This window comes from Populus euphratica, unplaced genomic scaffold, assembly GCF_000495115.2.
Source record: "Populus euphratica unplaced genomic scaffold, PopEup_1.0 scaffold347.1, whole genome shotgun sequence".
NCBI classification, from domain to species: Eukaryota; Viridiplantae; Streptophyta; class Magnoliopsida; order Malpighiales; family Salicaceae; genus Populus; species Populus euphratica.
In genome coordinates, this window is record NW_011500236.1 from 126,230 (window position 1) to 145,423 (window position 19,194).

General features: G+C 32.2%; 1 protein-coding gene across 2 annotated transcripts; it reads left to right on the forward strand.

Moving 5' to 3' along the window:
- The first annotated feature begins 1,344 nt into the window (after positions 1-1,344).
- Positions 1,345-16,070, forward strand: LOC105112513 (pentatricopeptide repeat-containing protein At1g10910, chloroplastic-like). 2 transcript variants are annotated; one of them, XM_011008236.1, is made up of 11 exons: positions 1,345-1,715; positions 3,520-3,604; positions 5,253-5,516; positions 6,072-6,374; positions 7,028-7,132; positions 7,676-7,775; positions 8,417-8,736; positions 10,884-11,060; positions 11,145-11,273; positions 12,319-12,571; positions 15,768-16,070. In XM_011008236.1, the coding sequence occupies exons 1-10, from the start codon at positions 1,420-1,422 to the stop codon at positions 12,547-12,549; spliced, it is 2,010 nt and encodes a 669-aa protein (XP_011006538.1). In that variant the 5' UTR covers positions 1,345-1,419; the 3' UTR covers positions 12,550-12,571; positions 15,768-16,070. The 2 variants fall into 2 exon arrangements, with proteins under 2 accessions (XP_011006538.1, XP_011006539.1); XM_011008237.1 differs by lacking the exon at positions 5,253-5,516.
- Positions 16,071-19,194: the final 3,124 nt, after the last annotated feature.

The window sequence follows — 19,194 nt, forward strand, 5'->3', positions numbered from 1 at the left end:
TTTAATGATATTAAAAAAATTATCAATTATAATTTAAGTGTATCATATTTCATGGGAGTTTATTTTTTTATGATAAATGCGGATGTATTCCCATCATAATTAATATTTTTTAATATTTTAAAATTTATACTATTAATATGTTTATGATTGTATTAATAAAGTCATAATTGAAATTTCAATATGCATATGAAATTTTTATTTTTATTTTTATTTCTTTTCATTGTAATTTATTCTAAGTACGATGATTTTAAATACCAATAAAGTTAAATAACAATCCTCATGTGTGAAAACTAACATCTATTAAATTAAAAAAAAAATAGAAAGAGAATATAATAAGAAATTTAAACACAAATAATAATCAAAGAAAAAGAAAAAAATATTCATTTTCCAATCATCACTTAAGGATGGAAAAAACACCAAATAAAAAGTTTAATGGCTAATGATTTCTCGATAACAAATTAGAAACCAAACATTGTAGGATTTATGTTCTAGAATTTAAAAATGTTTGGTAAAAAGTTGAAATTTCAAGATTAAAAAGTAATTAAAAGCTTTATAAACAATTAAAATTTTGTATATTTATCTGTTTATATGATTTACCATATAAACAAATACAATTAGAAGGAGATTATTAGGCACTTCTTTTTCAAGCTATCAAAACAGTATAATTTGTACATGTTATCATGAACATATACAACATGTAATCTTGTCGTTATTAGAAACGGAACATTTCCAAGGAATTGTAAAATCAACCACACAAATCATGATAAGAAAAAGGTGAATGAGATTAAAAAAAAAAAGAAGTTCTAGATGAATATTGAGGTTTTGATTACGATATTATTAATATAATTAGATAGTATTTAATAAGATAAATTTAATAATATTAAAATAAATTATTAATGATAATTTAAATGTATTATATCTTATAAGAGTTTATTTTTGTTTAATGATAAATGCGGGTTTACTCTCATTATAATTAATAATTTTTTTTAATTTTTTTGATATTTTTAAATTTATATTATTAATATATTTATGGTTGTATTAGTAAAGTTGAAATTGAAATTTCAATATGCATATGAAATTTTTATTTTTTTATATCATCTCTTTTCATTATAATTTATTCAAAGTACCATGATTTTAAATATCAATAAAGTTAAATATTGCCTTATCCATCGTGTATAAACTATATTATTTCACTGATTTTTTAAAATTATTTTATTTTATTAATTTTTTGAAAATACCGTGCTAGTAGGAAAAAATAGCCAAAGAAAAAAATGAAAATGAAGTTCTCGGCGCAACTGAAAAGGTGGAAGTCTGCCAAAGTTGCAATTTTCCCTTCTTTAAAGGACGAATATTTTATAATTACCTTCACAGAAGAAATAAAAACAAAAAATCTTCCTTCGCTGGTGCCAGCCCAGAAGAATGGAGGTATCACCTATAAGCACTTGCACAGGGTTTCACCATATCCACCCCCGCGCAACACCCTTATCTTTCCCACTAACTCCTCGTATATCCACCACCAGCAGCAGCAGAGGCAGAGGCAGCCGACGCAGTTCTGCAGCAGCAGCAACACCAACACTTGTGGATATCTCTTGTAATGACCCACAAAACGGCTGTGCAGTTGACGCTCAAAGGCGTCACTCAAAGGCATACTTGGCTAGAAAAAATGCCATTCTTCAAGTTCAACAATCACCCCATTTGGATTCTGCCCTCCAAAGGTCCTTCCTTTGTTTTTTAGTCTTGAATGATAATATGCTGTAAAAATGCAGTGCGAGTGCCAAGATTTTACTTTTCAGTGAAAATGTGAACTAGGTTTTAATCGTTTTTTACCCTTCCAATGTAACTTTTGAATGCAATTTTTTTTCTACTTGCCAGGTTTTGTGGGTTCTGGAATTTTGCTGTGATGCCTTTTCTTTCTTTCTTTTTACTTGTTTGATATTACATAAAAAAGGATTCTCTGAATGATACATGGAACTTATAATTCTAAGAAATTAACCCTTTTGTGGGAATTGTTCCGTAAGGTTAAATTAGGCAAGGGTTGAACAGTTTCTTTTTTAGTGGTAGGTATTGGGCTTGGGGTGATATTTCCCGTGGAGATCAAGATTGAGAGCTAGAACTTATGAATATGAACAGTTTTTCGTCCAATTATTTGAAACTTAGCAAAGATTCTTAGAGAAGGTATGTGCTGGAGGCTGTCTCGGTGCAGACAGATTTTGATGAAACTATGATAATGGGAATTGTTTCTTAATTTCCCGTGAAATCATAATTTTAAATGATTCTAATTACAAAAGGAAACTTCTGTGAATTGGTGTTATGCATCTGTTATATTGGTGATACATGGATCATAAAATCAATGTAACTAAATTAAGCTTCTAATATGAATCCATTTCCCTCATTCATTTCTGTTTTCAGCTAAACTTCTTGCAACCTGCTGTGATGGTAAATCATTCCTTATCACTTCAACACACATTAGTTTTGGTCTGCTTTCCCCTTTTTTTCACTCATCTCTTCAATATGCTCATTATTGCTCTCCTAATGCATTCACTGGACATGATCAAACTATCTTAGACAGTCCTTATTTTAACTTAAAACTATTGTGGACAGCCCTCCTCAACGTGTTCTGTTTCCACCCTTCTTCATATACTCGTCTCACAATCGGTACTTCAACATGCTCCCTCTTCCTCTCCAATATCCCATTGGATATGGATGAAATATTCCGCCCCTGAATGACCCTCAAATTGTGCATCTTTCATCATTCTGTAGCTGCAGTCATTTCTTATCCACTCTTTTGTTGTGTCACCACAAATTCATCTCAGCATCTGCATCTCATTTGGGGTTAGCATAACAATCCCGTTACTCTTCTTTATTATAACTATATTTCACTGATTCTATGAGTACTATCTTCTTCATCAACATTCCCTCCTATTGTATGATGGATCTTGTAATGCACAAAAAAATCATCACTGTTCGGCTTGTTTACCCATCCTTATGATGATCAGAATTCATCTCGTCCCTTGCATTGCTAAAGTTCCAATGAATATCTATAAATACCATATCGATTTCCTCATTTGGCAGATTCACCCGAGAAGTTTTCTCTCTAATTCCATCTTTTACTCTCTACGACTTCTATTCTCCATTACTGCATAACTATACCACAACACTACCTCACCCTTGTAACATTAAAAGACCCTTTATCCACGCTAGTCACAGTCAGTGAGCTTGTACTTCCATAATATACCATGGTTCACATAGGGGACACTAATCTCGTTGTTATTGATAAACTGATCTCTCTTTTTTTGCTTGAGTTGGGAGGGGGGGGCCCGTGGAAGAAGGGCCTCCATTACATTAGTGGGGGATTTGAGCTGCCAAAACATCAAAATGAGGACCCAAAGAAATCTGGTTGTTTTTCACTTGAATTTATTTCTGATTAGCTCCATCTTAAATTATTCCTTGTATTTCTTTGAGTTGTTACTAGAGTTGTTTGATGTAAATGAAACAGTCTGTATATTACTCATTGTACAGATTAGGAGGGGTGTTGAAGGTGCAAGACTTGAATGTCATTTTGAGGAATTTTGGGCAGCAAAGAAGATGGCAGGATCTTTCTCAGGTAATGCTACCTGAACACTGCAACACTTGGTTTTAGTATGCTAACTATTGCTGCTCTGCATTGGTTTATACTTCGAAATTTCTTCTGTTTCAATTATTCTGATTCTCATATTTCAACAGGATCTTTCTCATGTTTCAATGATTAACATGTCATCTATTTGTTTCTTGGTTTAGTCTTTTCTTAAATCATAACTTTTCACTGGTGCAGCTCCTCTCAAGGTGAAATACATATTTTATCGTTTTTGTTATATTCTTATATTTGATTCTTCCATGATGTGATTTCAATAATAAGTTGAGTCCCCTTGGACTACCAGTCCTGGATTAGAAGAAAATTTTATGTAGATTTATTGTCCTAACCCCAGAACTCTTTGGGTACATTTTCCCCCCTCCAATGGTATCAGCACCTATTATAGACTTGTTAAATATTCTAGAAACACAGAAAAAGTGATGAAATTATGGTGTCCAATAACAAGAACAATAATTGACACCATGCATAATCTTTATCATTTCACTTCCTGTTTTACCTTCTTTTTTTAAAAATAAATGGGTAATTTTCATTCAACATGTTGCGTTGAGAGCTGCATGTAAGGGCAGAGTTAAGGCTTACATGGAATCAGACTATTCAGGGCATAATAATCATCAACAACTCAATTTGCTCAAAGTTTTTATTGCAGTTTCCCATTATTTTGAATCATAGCCAGTTGGTATAGGAGGATGACCGCCACCAGTGCTCAAACTTTCTAAAGGTCTGCCAATTAAAAATAACTTTAAGAAAGTGGAAATGAGATGAGTTGCGCCATAGTGGGGAATTATAGTGTATCCAACTTTATATCTTTCAATTGCATATAATTTAATTGAATACTTAAAGGTAAATGTCCAAAAGAAACAATTGAAGGTAAAAACACAGTAACTAATAGGTGCACATCTCCAATTTGTTGAAACTGAGAAAGGGATCCAGTCAATCCAGTTGTAAACGATTCAAAATTTTGCACTATTGATTCTACCTATTTTTATTTATTTATTTATTTATTTATACTTTTGGGTGTGGGTTGAATCAGTAACCCAAGAAGAGACATGCTTAGGTACTTGGTAAGAGTAAATCATTAATAAGTTCATGTAACTACATCAACCAATTTTATGGTTTTGTATAAAATAAGCTAAAGTTATCTATTAAGAATGCATGGAATCATATAATTAATGGGTCCCTCTTGCATTTGAATGCAGCAGAATGCTTTAGTTCTCAGGTGTCAAACCGTTTTTCTTCTATGTCATGATACCAGTATTCACAAATAGCATCGTACTTTAACCATCATTAGAAACATGCCACCCCCACCCCCAAAAAAAAATAAAAAAAATTGATCAGTCATTTTTGTCTTCACCACAAAAGGATTTTAGCTAGAATTATTGGTTGATTGTTTTTACAGCTCTTCAATCTAATTTCTACTAATTTTGTGCTGAGAATTTATTTCATTTGCCTAAAGGACTCGTTTGTTACTGTAACTCTCTCTCTCTCTCTCTCTATGTACGTGCACGTGTTTCCCAAATTGAGTTTTTATATTGTTTTTTAATATAATCAATAACTTCAGTCATTTCTCTCTCCCTCTAGTTGAAATTATTCTTGTTTTGTTCTACTTTTGTGACAATTGCAGCTCTTTGATTGGATGCAACAGCACAGCAAAATCAGTGCTTCATCTTATAGCAGTTATATAAAGTTCACAGGGACAAGTCTAAACCCTGCAAAGGCATTAGAAATATACAACAGCATTCCTGATGAATTGACAAAAAATAATGTCTTCATATGTAATTCAGTTCTTAGATGCCTGGTCAGGAATGGCAAGTTTGATAGCAGTATGAAATTGTTTCGAAAGATGAAGCACAATGGTCTAATACCAGATGCTATTACATATAGTACGGTATGTACAATTTAAAAACACCATTTGTCATTTAAGTTTGCAACTACAGCCAAATAAATGAAGATAGAATTCCTTGTTATGGTGGACACTATCACTCTAATTATACAAGTATGGGTAGCAAAACATTGCTCCTGATTTAGAGCTAGAGTTAGACACATAATCTTCATATCTTTAAGAAAAACATTATTTAATGGTTTATCTGGTACCACATAACAAATCCATGCATAATAATGTGCCTGTATGTTTTCATGGGAATGTGATCAGTGATATGCAACTTTATATATGCATGTGCGGATGTATGATTTAGACTAAAACTGCATCTGTCAAAATTTCGTTTTCATTTTTTTTAAGTTGGTTGAGCCATGACCCAATCCCACTGCAGAAAGAGATAACGTGCTGACTGATAATTGATATGGTTAAATATTTACTCTATATAGGCTCAGCTAGATGGCAGCTTTTAATCTATTGGGCAATTTAAGATTTTCTTGCATTCTAATTTTTCTGATATCTTTCTTTCACCACCACCACTTTTTTTTTTTTTTTTTTGTATCTTAGCTGCTAGCAGGGGGCATGAAAGTCAAGGATGGGTATTCTAAAGCATTGGAGCTGGTTCAGGAACTGAATTACAATGGACTGCAGATGGACAGCGTAATGTATGGGACACTTTTGGCGGTTTGTGCTTCAAATAATCGGTGTGAAGAAGCACAAAGCTATTTTAACCAGATGAAGGATGAGGGTCATTCACCTAATATATATCATTATAGCTCGTTACTCAATGCTTACGCTTCTGGTGGAAACTACAAGAAGGCTGAGGAGTTGGTGCAGGACATGAAATCTTCAGGGTTAGTACCAAATAAGGTTTGTTTCATTTTTTTCTTGCCATGAGTTTGTAGTGGTGGCATATCCGTGCTTGTTTCCATTGCAATAAATATAATAGAATCATATACTCATTGGTTCCAGTTGTTCTGAAATGATGTTGTTTCAAATAATAACAATAATTATAGAAAAAAAAAATCATATATAGCCTTTCCTAAATAGATCATAAAAAAAAATTACATTTATCAAACACCATTTTCTATATTTAATTCTAATGCTAGATTTCAATGGTTAGACTTGTGGAAGTAGTAATGGACAAACACTTTTTTCCTTATCATGATGCCTTTGTTGTAATTAAGAGGAAATTTGACCATAAAATATCTAACTAAGGTCAATGGTATTCTTGTCGTTGAACAATACTTCATAGCTTCTTTCATTTTCTTCTTGTTGCAGATTCAATTTTTTTTTTTAATATTTATTTGGTATATTGTGTTGCTTATAACTTTTGATTTGATATATTTTCTTTATTTTTCAAATAAAAGATGAACATCAAGAACCTTATCTTGATCTTGTTTTCTGCCCTTTTTTTCCTTGGACTATTTTTCTTATATAGTTTTCTTTTTTTTCAAAAAATAAATTACTCACTAAACTTTTGGCATCCATGTTTCTTAATTTCATTCTGAAAATGCTTGCAGGTAATGTTGACAACTCAGCTAAAGGTATATGTAAGAGGACGCTTGTTTGAAAAATCTAGAGACCTTCTGGTAGAACTGGACACTTTGGGCTTTGCGAAAGATGAGGTAAATAAAGCTCAACCTGACATGTTCATGTCTCATCAAAGCTGTATTTTCTCTCTTCTTTTTTAGATGGAAATTTAGAGTGAAGAAATTGTATCAACAAGTTGTGTTCAGGTTCAATAATTTCCAGATTCTATGCTTTTGATTAGTTTTTTCTTCTGCACATCTCTTATGTAATTTTTAAATTTTTGCTTGATGAAATTGTTAATATTTTTTTCATTTTAAATCCCAAGCATTCATCACTGAAATCATTAATTATCTATGGGGAAAGTTTTTCTTTAGGTTTATTTCCAGGAGAAAGATACACATGTTGCATTTCAAAGAATGCTCGTCGCTGGTGCTACTATTTAATGTTCTTAAGAGGATATTGAATTCAAGATTTACTATCAGAAATTTGTTCCGGATGATTTTTATATGCTCTATACTTGTTAAAATTGCCTCAATTACAAGCTGCTGTAAAATATGCTTCTTTAGCTACAGCCATCCTTTTTTTATATTTCTTTTTACCATGCTTCTTTATCTCAATACATGAAAATATATTTGCAGATGCCCTACTGTTTATTGATGGATGGCCTTGCCAAGACTGGGTGTATAGATGAAGCAAGATCAGTTTTCAATGAAATGAAGGAAAAATGTGTTAAACCTGGTATATAATCTATGTGATATTGTTGGGCATTTTACAATTCTTATCAGTTACTTACCCAAAACATCTTTGATTATGAATTCGGTATGCTGGTTATGTTAGTTTGAATAAAAAGCTTAAATGTCATTTATTTACCCATAGGGTTAATCTGTAAGTGTTTTGGCTTAAACTAAGTGGTAGCATATTTAGCTTAATATATATGGTCTTTGTTGAGTGTGTTGTTTTCATCTTGACAATCCTGGTTAATTCTGTTTCATCATGTTGGCATTGAGATTATTTGGCAATGGATTCAGGAAAGACTTTACTTCTTCTTTTTTTTGGTTTATTCTTTTAGGATTTGATTTTATGTTTTACCCTAGCGTCTAAAGTTCTGAGCTGTTCAGAGATTTGTAGCTAAGGTTACTACAAGCAGTTCACTACAATATGATGCTTGGTGCATGGTTTATATTAACCTGCACCACTGTTCAAGTGTGACTTTGTTTGACCATTTGGTTTGTTTTATAAGCTGTCTGAACTGTGTTTGTTCATGACTACATTTTGTTACATTCTAAGATTGCTAGAACATTTTGTGCATGCTTCTACAAGCTATACATTCTGCTGTTTTATTACACTTTGTGAACATTAATCCTTTTCCCTACCTTCAGGTGGCTATTCCTACAGTATAATGATTTCATCATTTTGCCGGGGTGGGCTTTTTGAAGAGGCAAAGGAGTTGGCAGAGGAGTTTGAAGCCAAGTATGATAAATATGATGTAGCTATATCAAATGCAATTCTATGTGCCTACTGTAGAGCAGGTGAAATGGAGAGCGTGATGCGAACAATGAGGAAAATGGATGAATTGGCAATCAGTCCTGACTATAATACTTTTCATATTCTGATCAAATATTTCTGTAAGGAGAAGTTATATATGCTTGCTTACCAGACCATGGAAGACATGTATAGGAAAGGCCATCAACCTGCAGAGGTATGTTTGTTTTTTATTTTTAACCAACTTTCATCTATTTATCTATTTGTTCTCTTTCTAATACAATGGAAGGCTTTAATGTTAGTGATATCGAATTAAACATAATCATGCAAAAGCATAAGTGTAGTTCATTAATTACCCTTTCCTGTCTTGCAAGATAGAAATGATAAAGATGCAGCACTGAAAAAAGTCTTTGATATTATTGACTATTGAATCAGTGATCATGCTTCCATTCTCTCGATTAAAACATTGTTGTTGCAAAGAATTATAAGGCTGAAAGTTATCTCTTGGGACAGCAATATGAAAATCAATCTGCAGCTGCTGTGGATGAGGTAAAACAATGTTATTTGCATATGTGAGGGAGAACTAGCTGTTGAACAGAGTCAGTTTCCACAGGTTTCTTTTACCAAAAATTGGACCAGATAGATTATCCAATGTTTTTGTATTATCTGTCATTGCCAATTTTGTTTTTATCCCATCCATCTTTTATTCCAGTGATGCAACCTTGCTTTTAGGATTCCATTTTATTTTTTTTTGAAATTTCTTAAATTTTGAGAAAATCTAAGCATTGGGAACCATGATGATAACTTGGAAAAATAGTGCATGCTAGAAAGAAAATTACATGAGTGGGGTGGGGAGGGAAGGGGTTGCTTTAGTTCTTACGTATTTGATGTAGGATAGCTTTGGCATTGGGTCCCACAAAAGATTCATGGTGAGTTGGGGTTTGTTATATGTGGAATTAGGGTCGAATATGACTTGTTTTGGAAGAAATTGGTTTGGAATAAGGCTGTTATCATGTTAACTAGGGGTATTGTATCTGGTGATTTTTAAGCAAGAAGGAAGAAGAGTAAAATAGAAGAGTGAGCGATGAAGAACAACTCTAGGCATTGAGCCTTCAAAATATCTTTAAAATCTCAATTTTATTCCGTAACTCATCGATATGAAAAGCAGGACATTGCATCTCTATTTAACTCCTAATTAGATAATAAGAGGAGGAAGAAAAACTCTGGGCACTAAGTGATACAAGACAGCTTTTGGGGGCTGTTCTAGATCAAACTTTCAGAGGTTGGTTAGGACTAATATTGATGGGTGTTTTAAGGTTAGATTGATGGGGTTTTTTACTTTGTTTTCTGAAAATTGTATAAACTAATAGAGCCACACTAGAAGTCTTTCTAGAAGTCACACCTAGAGGGTGGAAAACCTAAGCTTCACACCTAGAGTTCTTATGAGTCACACAATCTCAACAAATTGTTGGAATTTACTCATATATCGATTCTCTGTTGACATTGCATAACCTTAATATAAAGTTACTAATAGCTCAAGTCCAACAAGGATTCTTATTCCTATATAAGAAAATACTAATCATCTATTAAACTTGATAAAGTGAATTGCTTCAGCACTAATAAAATACTATATAGAAAATAGAAGCTAGAACTAGAGAACTTTCCGGATTTTCCAGAAAATCTAGAAATAATAGAAACACCCTTGTTTATGGAAATCACAATAGAAAACACAAATTCAGCATCTTTTTTTCATCTGCATCATTAAGCCTTAACTATAAAAACTCAATTTTATTTTATGAATAATGAAAAATAAGACATTGCATTTCTATTTATAGAGAATGTAACTCTAGGACTTCTGAAGAGGAATGTGGTACATTTCCTTGATCAGAAAAACAGTTAAATGGGAATAATAATGCATTGATGACTAAGAAGTGAATTTCCAAATAAAACCTTGGCCTTCTACAAAACCATAAAATTTCCAAAATACTGCTGTTTGCAGCAGCATGCCAGAAATTACTGTCCTGCCCATGCTTACCAAACCATCCAAGACATGTTCCTTGACCAAACAACAATTAAGCACGCCTTGAGTTTACAGAGAGGTGAGTTTTTCTTTTCATATGATACAGCCATTCCAATCTTAATTGATCTGAACTTAATGTATATGTATCTTCTTATACTTATTCTTCTTTCATATTCATACATACATACATATACATAAGAGATTGCTATAATGAGCTTGAAATTGATTCCATACTTCCTAGTGACCTCCAGAAATGGGCTGCAAATTGTAATTTAGAATCAATAAATTTAAGTGAAGGATTGCGACTCGGAAACTTTTAAGTTTTAACATCTATTCATTTCCAGGAGCTTTGTTCTTCGTTGCTTTTCCATCTTGGCAAGATTAAAGCCCATTCAGAAGCCTTTTCAGTTTATAGTATGTTGAAGTATAGCAAAAGAACAATGTGTAAAGCCTTTCATGAGAAAATTTTACACATTCTTATTGCTGGAAAGCTTCTCAAAGACGCTTATGTAGTAGTTAAGGTATGCTATACTGTCTTGGAAATAAATTGGATACATGCATCATCTGTCCTTGTGTTGATTGTTTTCTTAAAACCTTCTTCTCAGGATAATGCAAAATTTATCTCTTCAGCTGCAATTAAGAAGTTTGCAAAATCATTTGTGAAGCTCGGTAACATCAATTTGATAAATGATGTTCTGAAGGTTATTCATGGTTCTGGATACAAGATAGATCAGGTAACTATGATGGACTTGTACGAAATTATATCAGTAAATATTTTGTTTGTTTTTGTTTGAGGTGAAGCTTGCAGTTTTGTTCCTTACTTCTAATTCATATTACTATGTTGAACTCATGATGCATGTTAGGCTGTGGGGAATCTATGATACAGATGAATGCATCTTGGGAATTGTAAATGCTAGTTGGCTTTTCAACATGATCAAAATTCCAATTCATCTGTTTTTCCCTTCCCTCCCTGAATTTTATTTTTCCAACGGAACATAATATGTCTAGGATAACCAGATTGTTTTTTTGAACAACTCGCACACAAAAGTCCAATCATGTGTGTAACAAAATCCATGCCATGAATAAATATGTAAATCCATGCATGCTTCAAATACAGTCCAAGTAGTTCTGTAAGCAAAAGGCAGGCATTAATTTGGGTAATTGAGTAGGTCAGAACTTTTATCAATTCCACTAGATGATGTAGAAAGTGGTAAAGAAGGCTTTCTGAAAACAGCTAAGAAATTGGGTTTTCTCAAGTTTTATAGCAATGAAATTAAAGGCTCCTATACCAAGTGCTGTAGAACAAGATGGAGAGAATTCAATGAGGTTTTCAATGCATTAGGAAACGCTTAATTCCTCAAGTGGGTGTTTTATGAATCCACAAGAAACAAGTTTCTAAGATCCACAGAAAAAAATGAAGAAAAACATGATGAGGTCCTCACAAAGTGACCATCAAAGCCTAAAACTGCCTTCCTAATAGAATGTACAAATTTTCTAAATAGGAAATATATCCTAATAAACAACAATAATATCCTAAGTATCCCACTTATTACAAGAAAAGGACTTGTAAAAGAATGAATCACTACAAAAGTTGGGCATGCACACATTAGTTTTTGCAATTTCCCAAAGTCAGCAATTGCATTAATTATTCAGGAATACAACTAGAGTAGTTGATACGTGCATGCCAATTCAGAATCCAAATTCCCTTGCTCCTTTTCCATCCCTTATCCTATGATACAAGTCACTTTTCAGCATAATCAGTTGTCTTCTGTTTCCCAGCGACTATTTCAGATGGCTGTGTCACGTTACATTGCTCAACCTGAAAAGAAGGACTTGCTTCTACAATTGCTACTATGGATGCGAGGCCAAGGTTACGTTGTTGATTCATCAACAAGGAACCTGATCCTTAAGAATGGACACTTATTTGGTCAGCAACTCATTGCTGAGATCTTGTCCAAGAAGCACATGAGGTCAAAAGCCTTGAAATCTCATTGGATGACAAATGGCTAGTCTAGAGCTAAAGGAGATGAAGGTAATACAACTTTTGGAGTTTATCCTTTTCTAGTAGTTTAACCCATTGGATTTTATTTGTCTCTCCAATTTTTGTTTAGAACTGTTCTTACTTCATGAATATCTTTTAGATTGAACACTTGGTTCTGACTATACATGGATGGGACCAGATTAATTTTTTTCTGTTTTAATGTGACAAGTAATCATCACCATCAAATAAAAAAAAGGAGTTAATTAGTGTTCATAATATTTGATGACAACACTTTATTAAAGCATTGAAGTTGCCTAACAATCCATTGTTATCACCATGGTTGTTTCTGCTGGCTATAGATTTTTTTAACTTTAAACACAAGCTGCCTATACGTGAACAATTGATATGTTCTCTAGTATCTTAAATGATGGGAACACCTCTCGATCTTGCAATTAAAGTACATGCACAAGAATAACAATGAAGCCTTAATTCGAACTAGCTGGGTCAACTATATGGATCCTTATGCGACATTTAGTTTAATCCTAAATCAAATCCATCACAATATCAAGAGACTTCAGATTTTTCAATATCACTTCCTTCAACGTTAATTCGAACTAGCTGGGTCAACTATATGGATCCTTATGCGGCATTTAGTTTAATCCTAAATCAAATCCATCACAATATCAAGAGACTTCAGATTTTTCAATGCCACTTCCTTCAACGTTATCTCTGGTCTTCCTTTTTCTGTCGCCTATATCATTCTACTAGCAACTTCTTGGATGCCAAGGCCTTTAATGTCCTTTGTCGGGCATGGTCAAACCACCTTTTGGCAGATATGTTTATGCCATGCCCTAAGTCTAAGGGTAGGGTTTGTTGTGAGACCTGAAGAGTTGCACAAAAAGCACAACACTGATTTGGATTTGTTGTCCACAGTGTCTAAAAGCAACTCCTTATAACACATAGGTCCTTGAGTCATTTTTATATCTTATTCAATTTCTTTATAATCCACCCATGTGGAATATTTAGGTCTCAAATTTAGGATCAACCAACAAGAGTGGGGGATTCTAGAGATGGTCCTCACCCTCTCTAAGGATGTAGCATTTTGCCCACATAGCATTTAGTTTCCACGCTTTGCTGGGATTGGCTTAGATACCATTGTATCACACCCTAGGCTTGGGGGATTAGTTGCCTACAACTGCAACATTGAGTTGAGCTTCTTATCTTCATTGTCTAAAAGGTTCATTATCCCACATAGGTCACCAAGCCATTCCTTATATTTTTTTAAAAACTCCTCATAATCCCACCGTATTGTGATATGGAGGATCACAGTATAAATATGATCTTATCCATCATAAACCCTTGTGATATGATCACAATTTACTTCTAATCTTATCCATTCTTATGTTACCGCACATCCATTACCTTACACATCTCTACAACATCTATTTTATGGTTTTGGTAGTGATTTAATTGCCAGCATTCACTCCCATCGAACATGGTTTGCCCTATCACCACTTTCTTTCTAGAATGACTTAAAGCTTGGCTTTAAGGTAGCTAGTCAATCCAATTCAACAAACATGGTCTTTTGACTTATAAGAAGTTACTTTCACTTTATCATGGATTTTATGGTTGCATAACATGCTTTATGGTACTTCTCCACTTTAGCCACCTTGCTTTGATTGTAAGAATTTCATCATTACTGATTTCTAATTTCTTTTGAAGGATAGAGCCCACATACCTAATTTGGTTGTATTTTGACACCACACTCCTATCCATGTACCTCTCCTAGATTCTCTTTGTGAGAGGTAAATTCGTGGTGGATATACTATGCCTTACTTAGTTTAAAATCCTTATTCGTAGGATTACTCTTCCAAAACTCCAGCCACTTGTTTCATCAACTAACAGAATATCATCAACAAATAGTATGAATCAAGTTATGTGATCTTGTATTTGGCAAGTTTGCTCATTCATAACTTAGGTGAACAAGTAACATCTCAAAGTAAACCATCATTGTAATCCCATTCTTATGGAAAACTCATTTGTATCCCCTCCAATTGTGCTCATGCATGTGGCTGTATCATAGATATCTTTAATAGTATGTATTGCTATCGTTTGCAGAACCTAGATTGGTGAGGAATACGATCTATTTAGAACCATGTTTCTATTTATTAAGATTAAGAAATGGAACACCTAATTTGATTCATTCACATTGGTCTTGATATGATCATCTCAAGGTCCCTTTAAGTTAAAAAATTCCATCAAATTAAGTATGATTGTATGTGCAATAGCATCAAATATACCAAAACTATCAATGAGTTGAAGCTCAATGTACCTTTCTTCTAGTTTATAGAATCACTTTCTTTAGTTCAAGATCCCTCTTACTCACAAAAATCAAAGAATTAGTGTATTTTTTCCACCGAAAATAGGAATGGGACATGGTATGAGCTTATCATCTAAAATCAATGGCTCCCTTGTCATCATGTCACCAACTTGCCAGACGTTTTTGCATATTCAGATGTCAACCTTGCATCATAGTCTTATGACTTTGTGGACGTGTGTTTTGATAAATGTTGCCCTATGACCCTTTTTGTTGTGAGGAGGCATGAAGTCATGGGTTGAATTTACATCTAAAAATGCATGAAGTCATGATGTTGGATTAACTAAATGCCTAAGTGCTTTCTATTCTGATTTTATCAATCAGTCTGATAGAATACCAACTTAAAAAACTCCTTTGCATTAGTTCCTGATTCCTTCCATATCAGTCATGCTATGCTCTCTGTTGTTAATGCTTGGATAGAGGTACTTTTGTTTAGAAGGCGGCATTTTCGCTAGCTAGAGCATATTGGTGGAACCCAGTATTCCATCTTTGTCCCCCTCCTTAGTGATGTTGCTATTCATGGATTTGCATAAAAAAATGTGCGTCTAAGGTATCAAATAAAGGCTCGTTATTTAGGAACTTGGCTTGGTCCAGAAACATCAGCTGTCAGCAAAGTTAGATCTCCTTAAGGAGTCTTGCATATTAATGCTTTTAGGTAGATTCTGTAAGTTTATGGGTTTACGTGTATTCTTGACAGGTCAAATGTTGTTGAGTTCTAGACCCGCTGTATTTTTATTTTATTTTAAGTTTATTTTTCATGAGTTTCTTTGTATACTCCAATGTATGCTCTGTTATCTTGAATTTTGTCTAACATGTTGTCCCACTGTTGATTTTTACATTATATTGATTTCTACCTCTTTCTCTTCATAGGAAACTGTTAGACAAAGAACTTGGACTGGGCACTTTTCCCTCTTTGATTGATTCGATTCCCATTCTAACTATCTTGGAGAACTTTGGAGGAAATGGCTGAGGAGAACAGGATACATGATCTTTTCACTTGCTGGAATTGAAGCAATACCATCAGAAGGAACACAACCATCATAAGGAACACAATTAAGTTATTGTACTTCACACGGTCTCGTTGCTTCTGATTCTTTGGGAATACAAAGGAGCTGGTTTGATAAAATCATCAAAAAAGAATTGAAGATGTTTCCAGGGGCATCTTCTGATTCTTTGGGAATACAAAGGAGCTGGTTTGATAAAATCATCAAAAAAGAATTGAAGATGTTTCCAGGGGCATCTTCTGATTCTTTGGGAATACAAAGGAGCTGGTTTGATAAAATCATCAAAAAAGAATTGAAGATGTTTCCAGGGGCATCTTCTGATTCTTTGGGAATACAAAGGAGCTGGTTTGATAAAATCATCAAAAAAGAATTGAAGATGTTTCCAGCTAATGCCCCTAGGCGAAAGGGTTTGTAATCTATCAAAAGCCAAAGAAAATGCTTTGCTTCAGCTGGTACAGATACACCTTCAATAAAATGGCAGGACCGTCCTAGGTATGTTGCTACTAGGTATTTTTGCTGTACTGGGCCTCTATAAAATCGAGAGTATTGTTACATGCATTTGCTGTTCCTTTTGTTTTCAAGGATGTAATGTTCTGTATTCTCTTAGTTTAGAGTAATTTGGTGAGATGTACATACTTTAGAGTCTGTTTGGCCCTGATGTGCCTATAAATCAAGCATCCTTTTTAGCTAATTATAAGAGTAGCAGGAAAAGATGTGCTTCTCTTACAATCGTTTTCACCCCTTTTTCTGTGATAGAGCATCTGCTTTTCTCCAACTGTAAGGTCCTTACAGAACACTTGTGTCTCAAAAAGTTGGACAAAAACGCTTAACTTGTCAGCTCAAGGGGCCAAACGAAGCTTTAGTCATAGATTGCTGATGAAATGAAGGAAATTAGAATCCATCGAAGAGAAGAAATGGAAGGCCTCCATAAAAATTAGGATTCATGACTAAATTACATTATCTTCTCCGGTCATAAATAAGAAAGAACAATGGATAAATGGAGGCTGGTTTCTCATGGGCTGTCCTTGCTTCAGTATATGTTCCAATCGAGTTCAGAGCTAACGTAAGTCTACGCTCATGGAAAATGTATCTAGATTCGTGCTACAGATTATAAATAGGAATATTTCTAAGGTTGTGTTTGATTGGTGAAGGGATTTCTGGGATTATGACAGTAGTTGTGATTTAAAATATTTTTTTAATATATTAAAATATTTTTTATTTTAAAAAAATTAATTTTGAGATAGCATACTAATATAAAAATATCTAAAAAAATAATAAAAAAAATTACATTTCTAAATGTATTCATAAATATTAAAGAGACACGCTGCTTGGTTCGAGGTAAGGATGAAAATACAAAATAGGAAGGGAAGTAAATGTTTTTTAAAGTGTTTTTTTAATATATTAAAATAATTTTTTAATTTTTTAAAATAATTTTTCATATTAGTATATGAAAATAATTTGAAAATATTAAAAAAAATATTAATTTAAAAAAATAAATAAATATTTTTAAAACGTTGAAACCCCCCCCCCCCTGGCTTCCAATGGCCAAGATCGTACCACGGTGGCAAAGGAGGGTCGTTGCCAATTCTAGCGCAAAAGGATAATGAATAGAATATCAATAACGTATTGTAAAGTTTGTTAACATATAAGATTGTTTTGCCATCTCTTAAAAAAAAAATTTGAGCTAATTTGTTATGATTTATCAAGTGACACCTTTTCATCAAACCAAAATTTGTTAATCAAAATAAAATATCATCATAAAATACTTGGATAAAAAAGTTAAATTAATTAATATTTGAAATAAAAAGGTTGAATAAAAAGATTTTTATATAAAAAAGTAATTTAAATAAATAGATATTGTATACAATGAATTAATTGAGATAATTTGATGATAACATGTGTATGTGTAATAAATTTATTTTTATTTGTAAAATATTTCATGTAACAGACCTTAAAAAAGTTATCTAAAAAAATGTTATAATATATTAAAAAACACCCATTAAAGATCTAATACTAGTGTATTTGGTGGAAAAATAATCTAATAGTAAGTCACCATATCGATCCAGCAGCAAATCACCATGATATATACAATAAAGAATAAATAAAATTGAAATATTAGGACATCGTTATCATAATCTTATAATACTAGCTAGCTAAGTGACCTGTATTATTATACTCTGGGTTAAATATTATTATTTTTCATGAAAAAATATATATACAAATTTTTTCAATGTAATTTTGTAATTAAAAAATTTAACAAATTAAAAAGTTTATGTATTCTTGCAATTAAATAAACTAATAATTACATGAACTAATAATATAAATAAATAATGATACCTAAAAACAAAACTTGAAAAACCAATAGATAAATATAAAATAAGATATTTAATTTTGAAAAATATGACATTTACCTAGTCATATTTATTAATTAATCAAATAATAATAGAAATAGATAAACATATTAAATTAATTGACTAAAAAAAATGAATAACATGAAAAGCTACACATATTGAAAATATCATTTAAAAATAATTATTTGCTATTTTCAAAAACATAACTTATCTATACAAAAAGATAAAAACAAAACAATAAATGAATCAAGAAAAACCTTTGATAAAATTAAATGCATGGCCTAAAAATTAATATTATTCAGAAAAGATCTCTAAATAAAACAAAAGATAGAAGATGTATTAATATAAATATAATTAATTTTTGTTCTTTTTTTAAAAAAAATGTGAATTGAGATAAATAAAAATATGAGAAAAAAAAAGTAAGACATTGCTAGATTTAGGAAGATAAGCTAACGTATCTAATCCATTTAACAAGGACCAACATGCGGACCATCAAGATAGACCAGCGTGAATTAGTATTTTTTTTTTTTGTAATTTGTGTTTGGGGTATATTGTTTACCCTTTTTTATATAAAAAATTAGGGTTAATATTTTTTTGATAAAAAAATTATTTTTGATATAAAATATTTATAAAACATTTTAGAAACTATAACAAATCTATTAATGATCTTAAAAAATCTTTTGAAAAATTAACCTGAACTCATATATATTTTTAATAAATTTTTAAGGTACAAAAAAATTTAATATGAACTTTTCTAGTTGAAAGAAATATTCTGATACAAAAATCTTCAATTTTAATGTTCTCAATTGGTGTTAGCAATAAGTTTCTATCTTCATTATTAAAATTCGATGATCTGTTTTTCTATTTTCTTTCTCAACTAGAAATTAAATAATAACAAAAACAAACTTATATATCAAAATAAAATTGAAATAATTTTTAAAA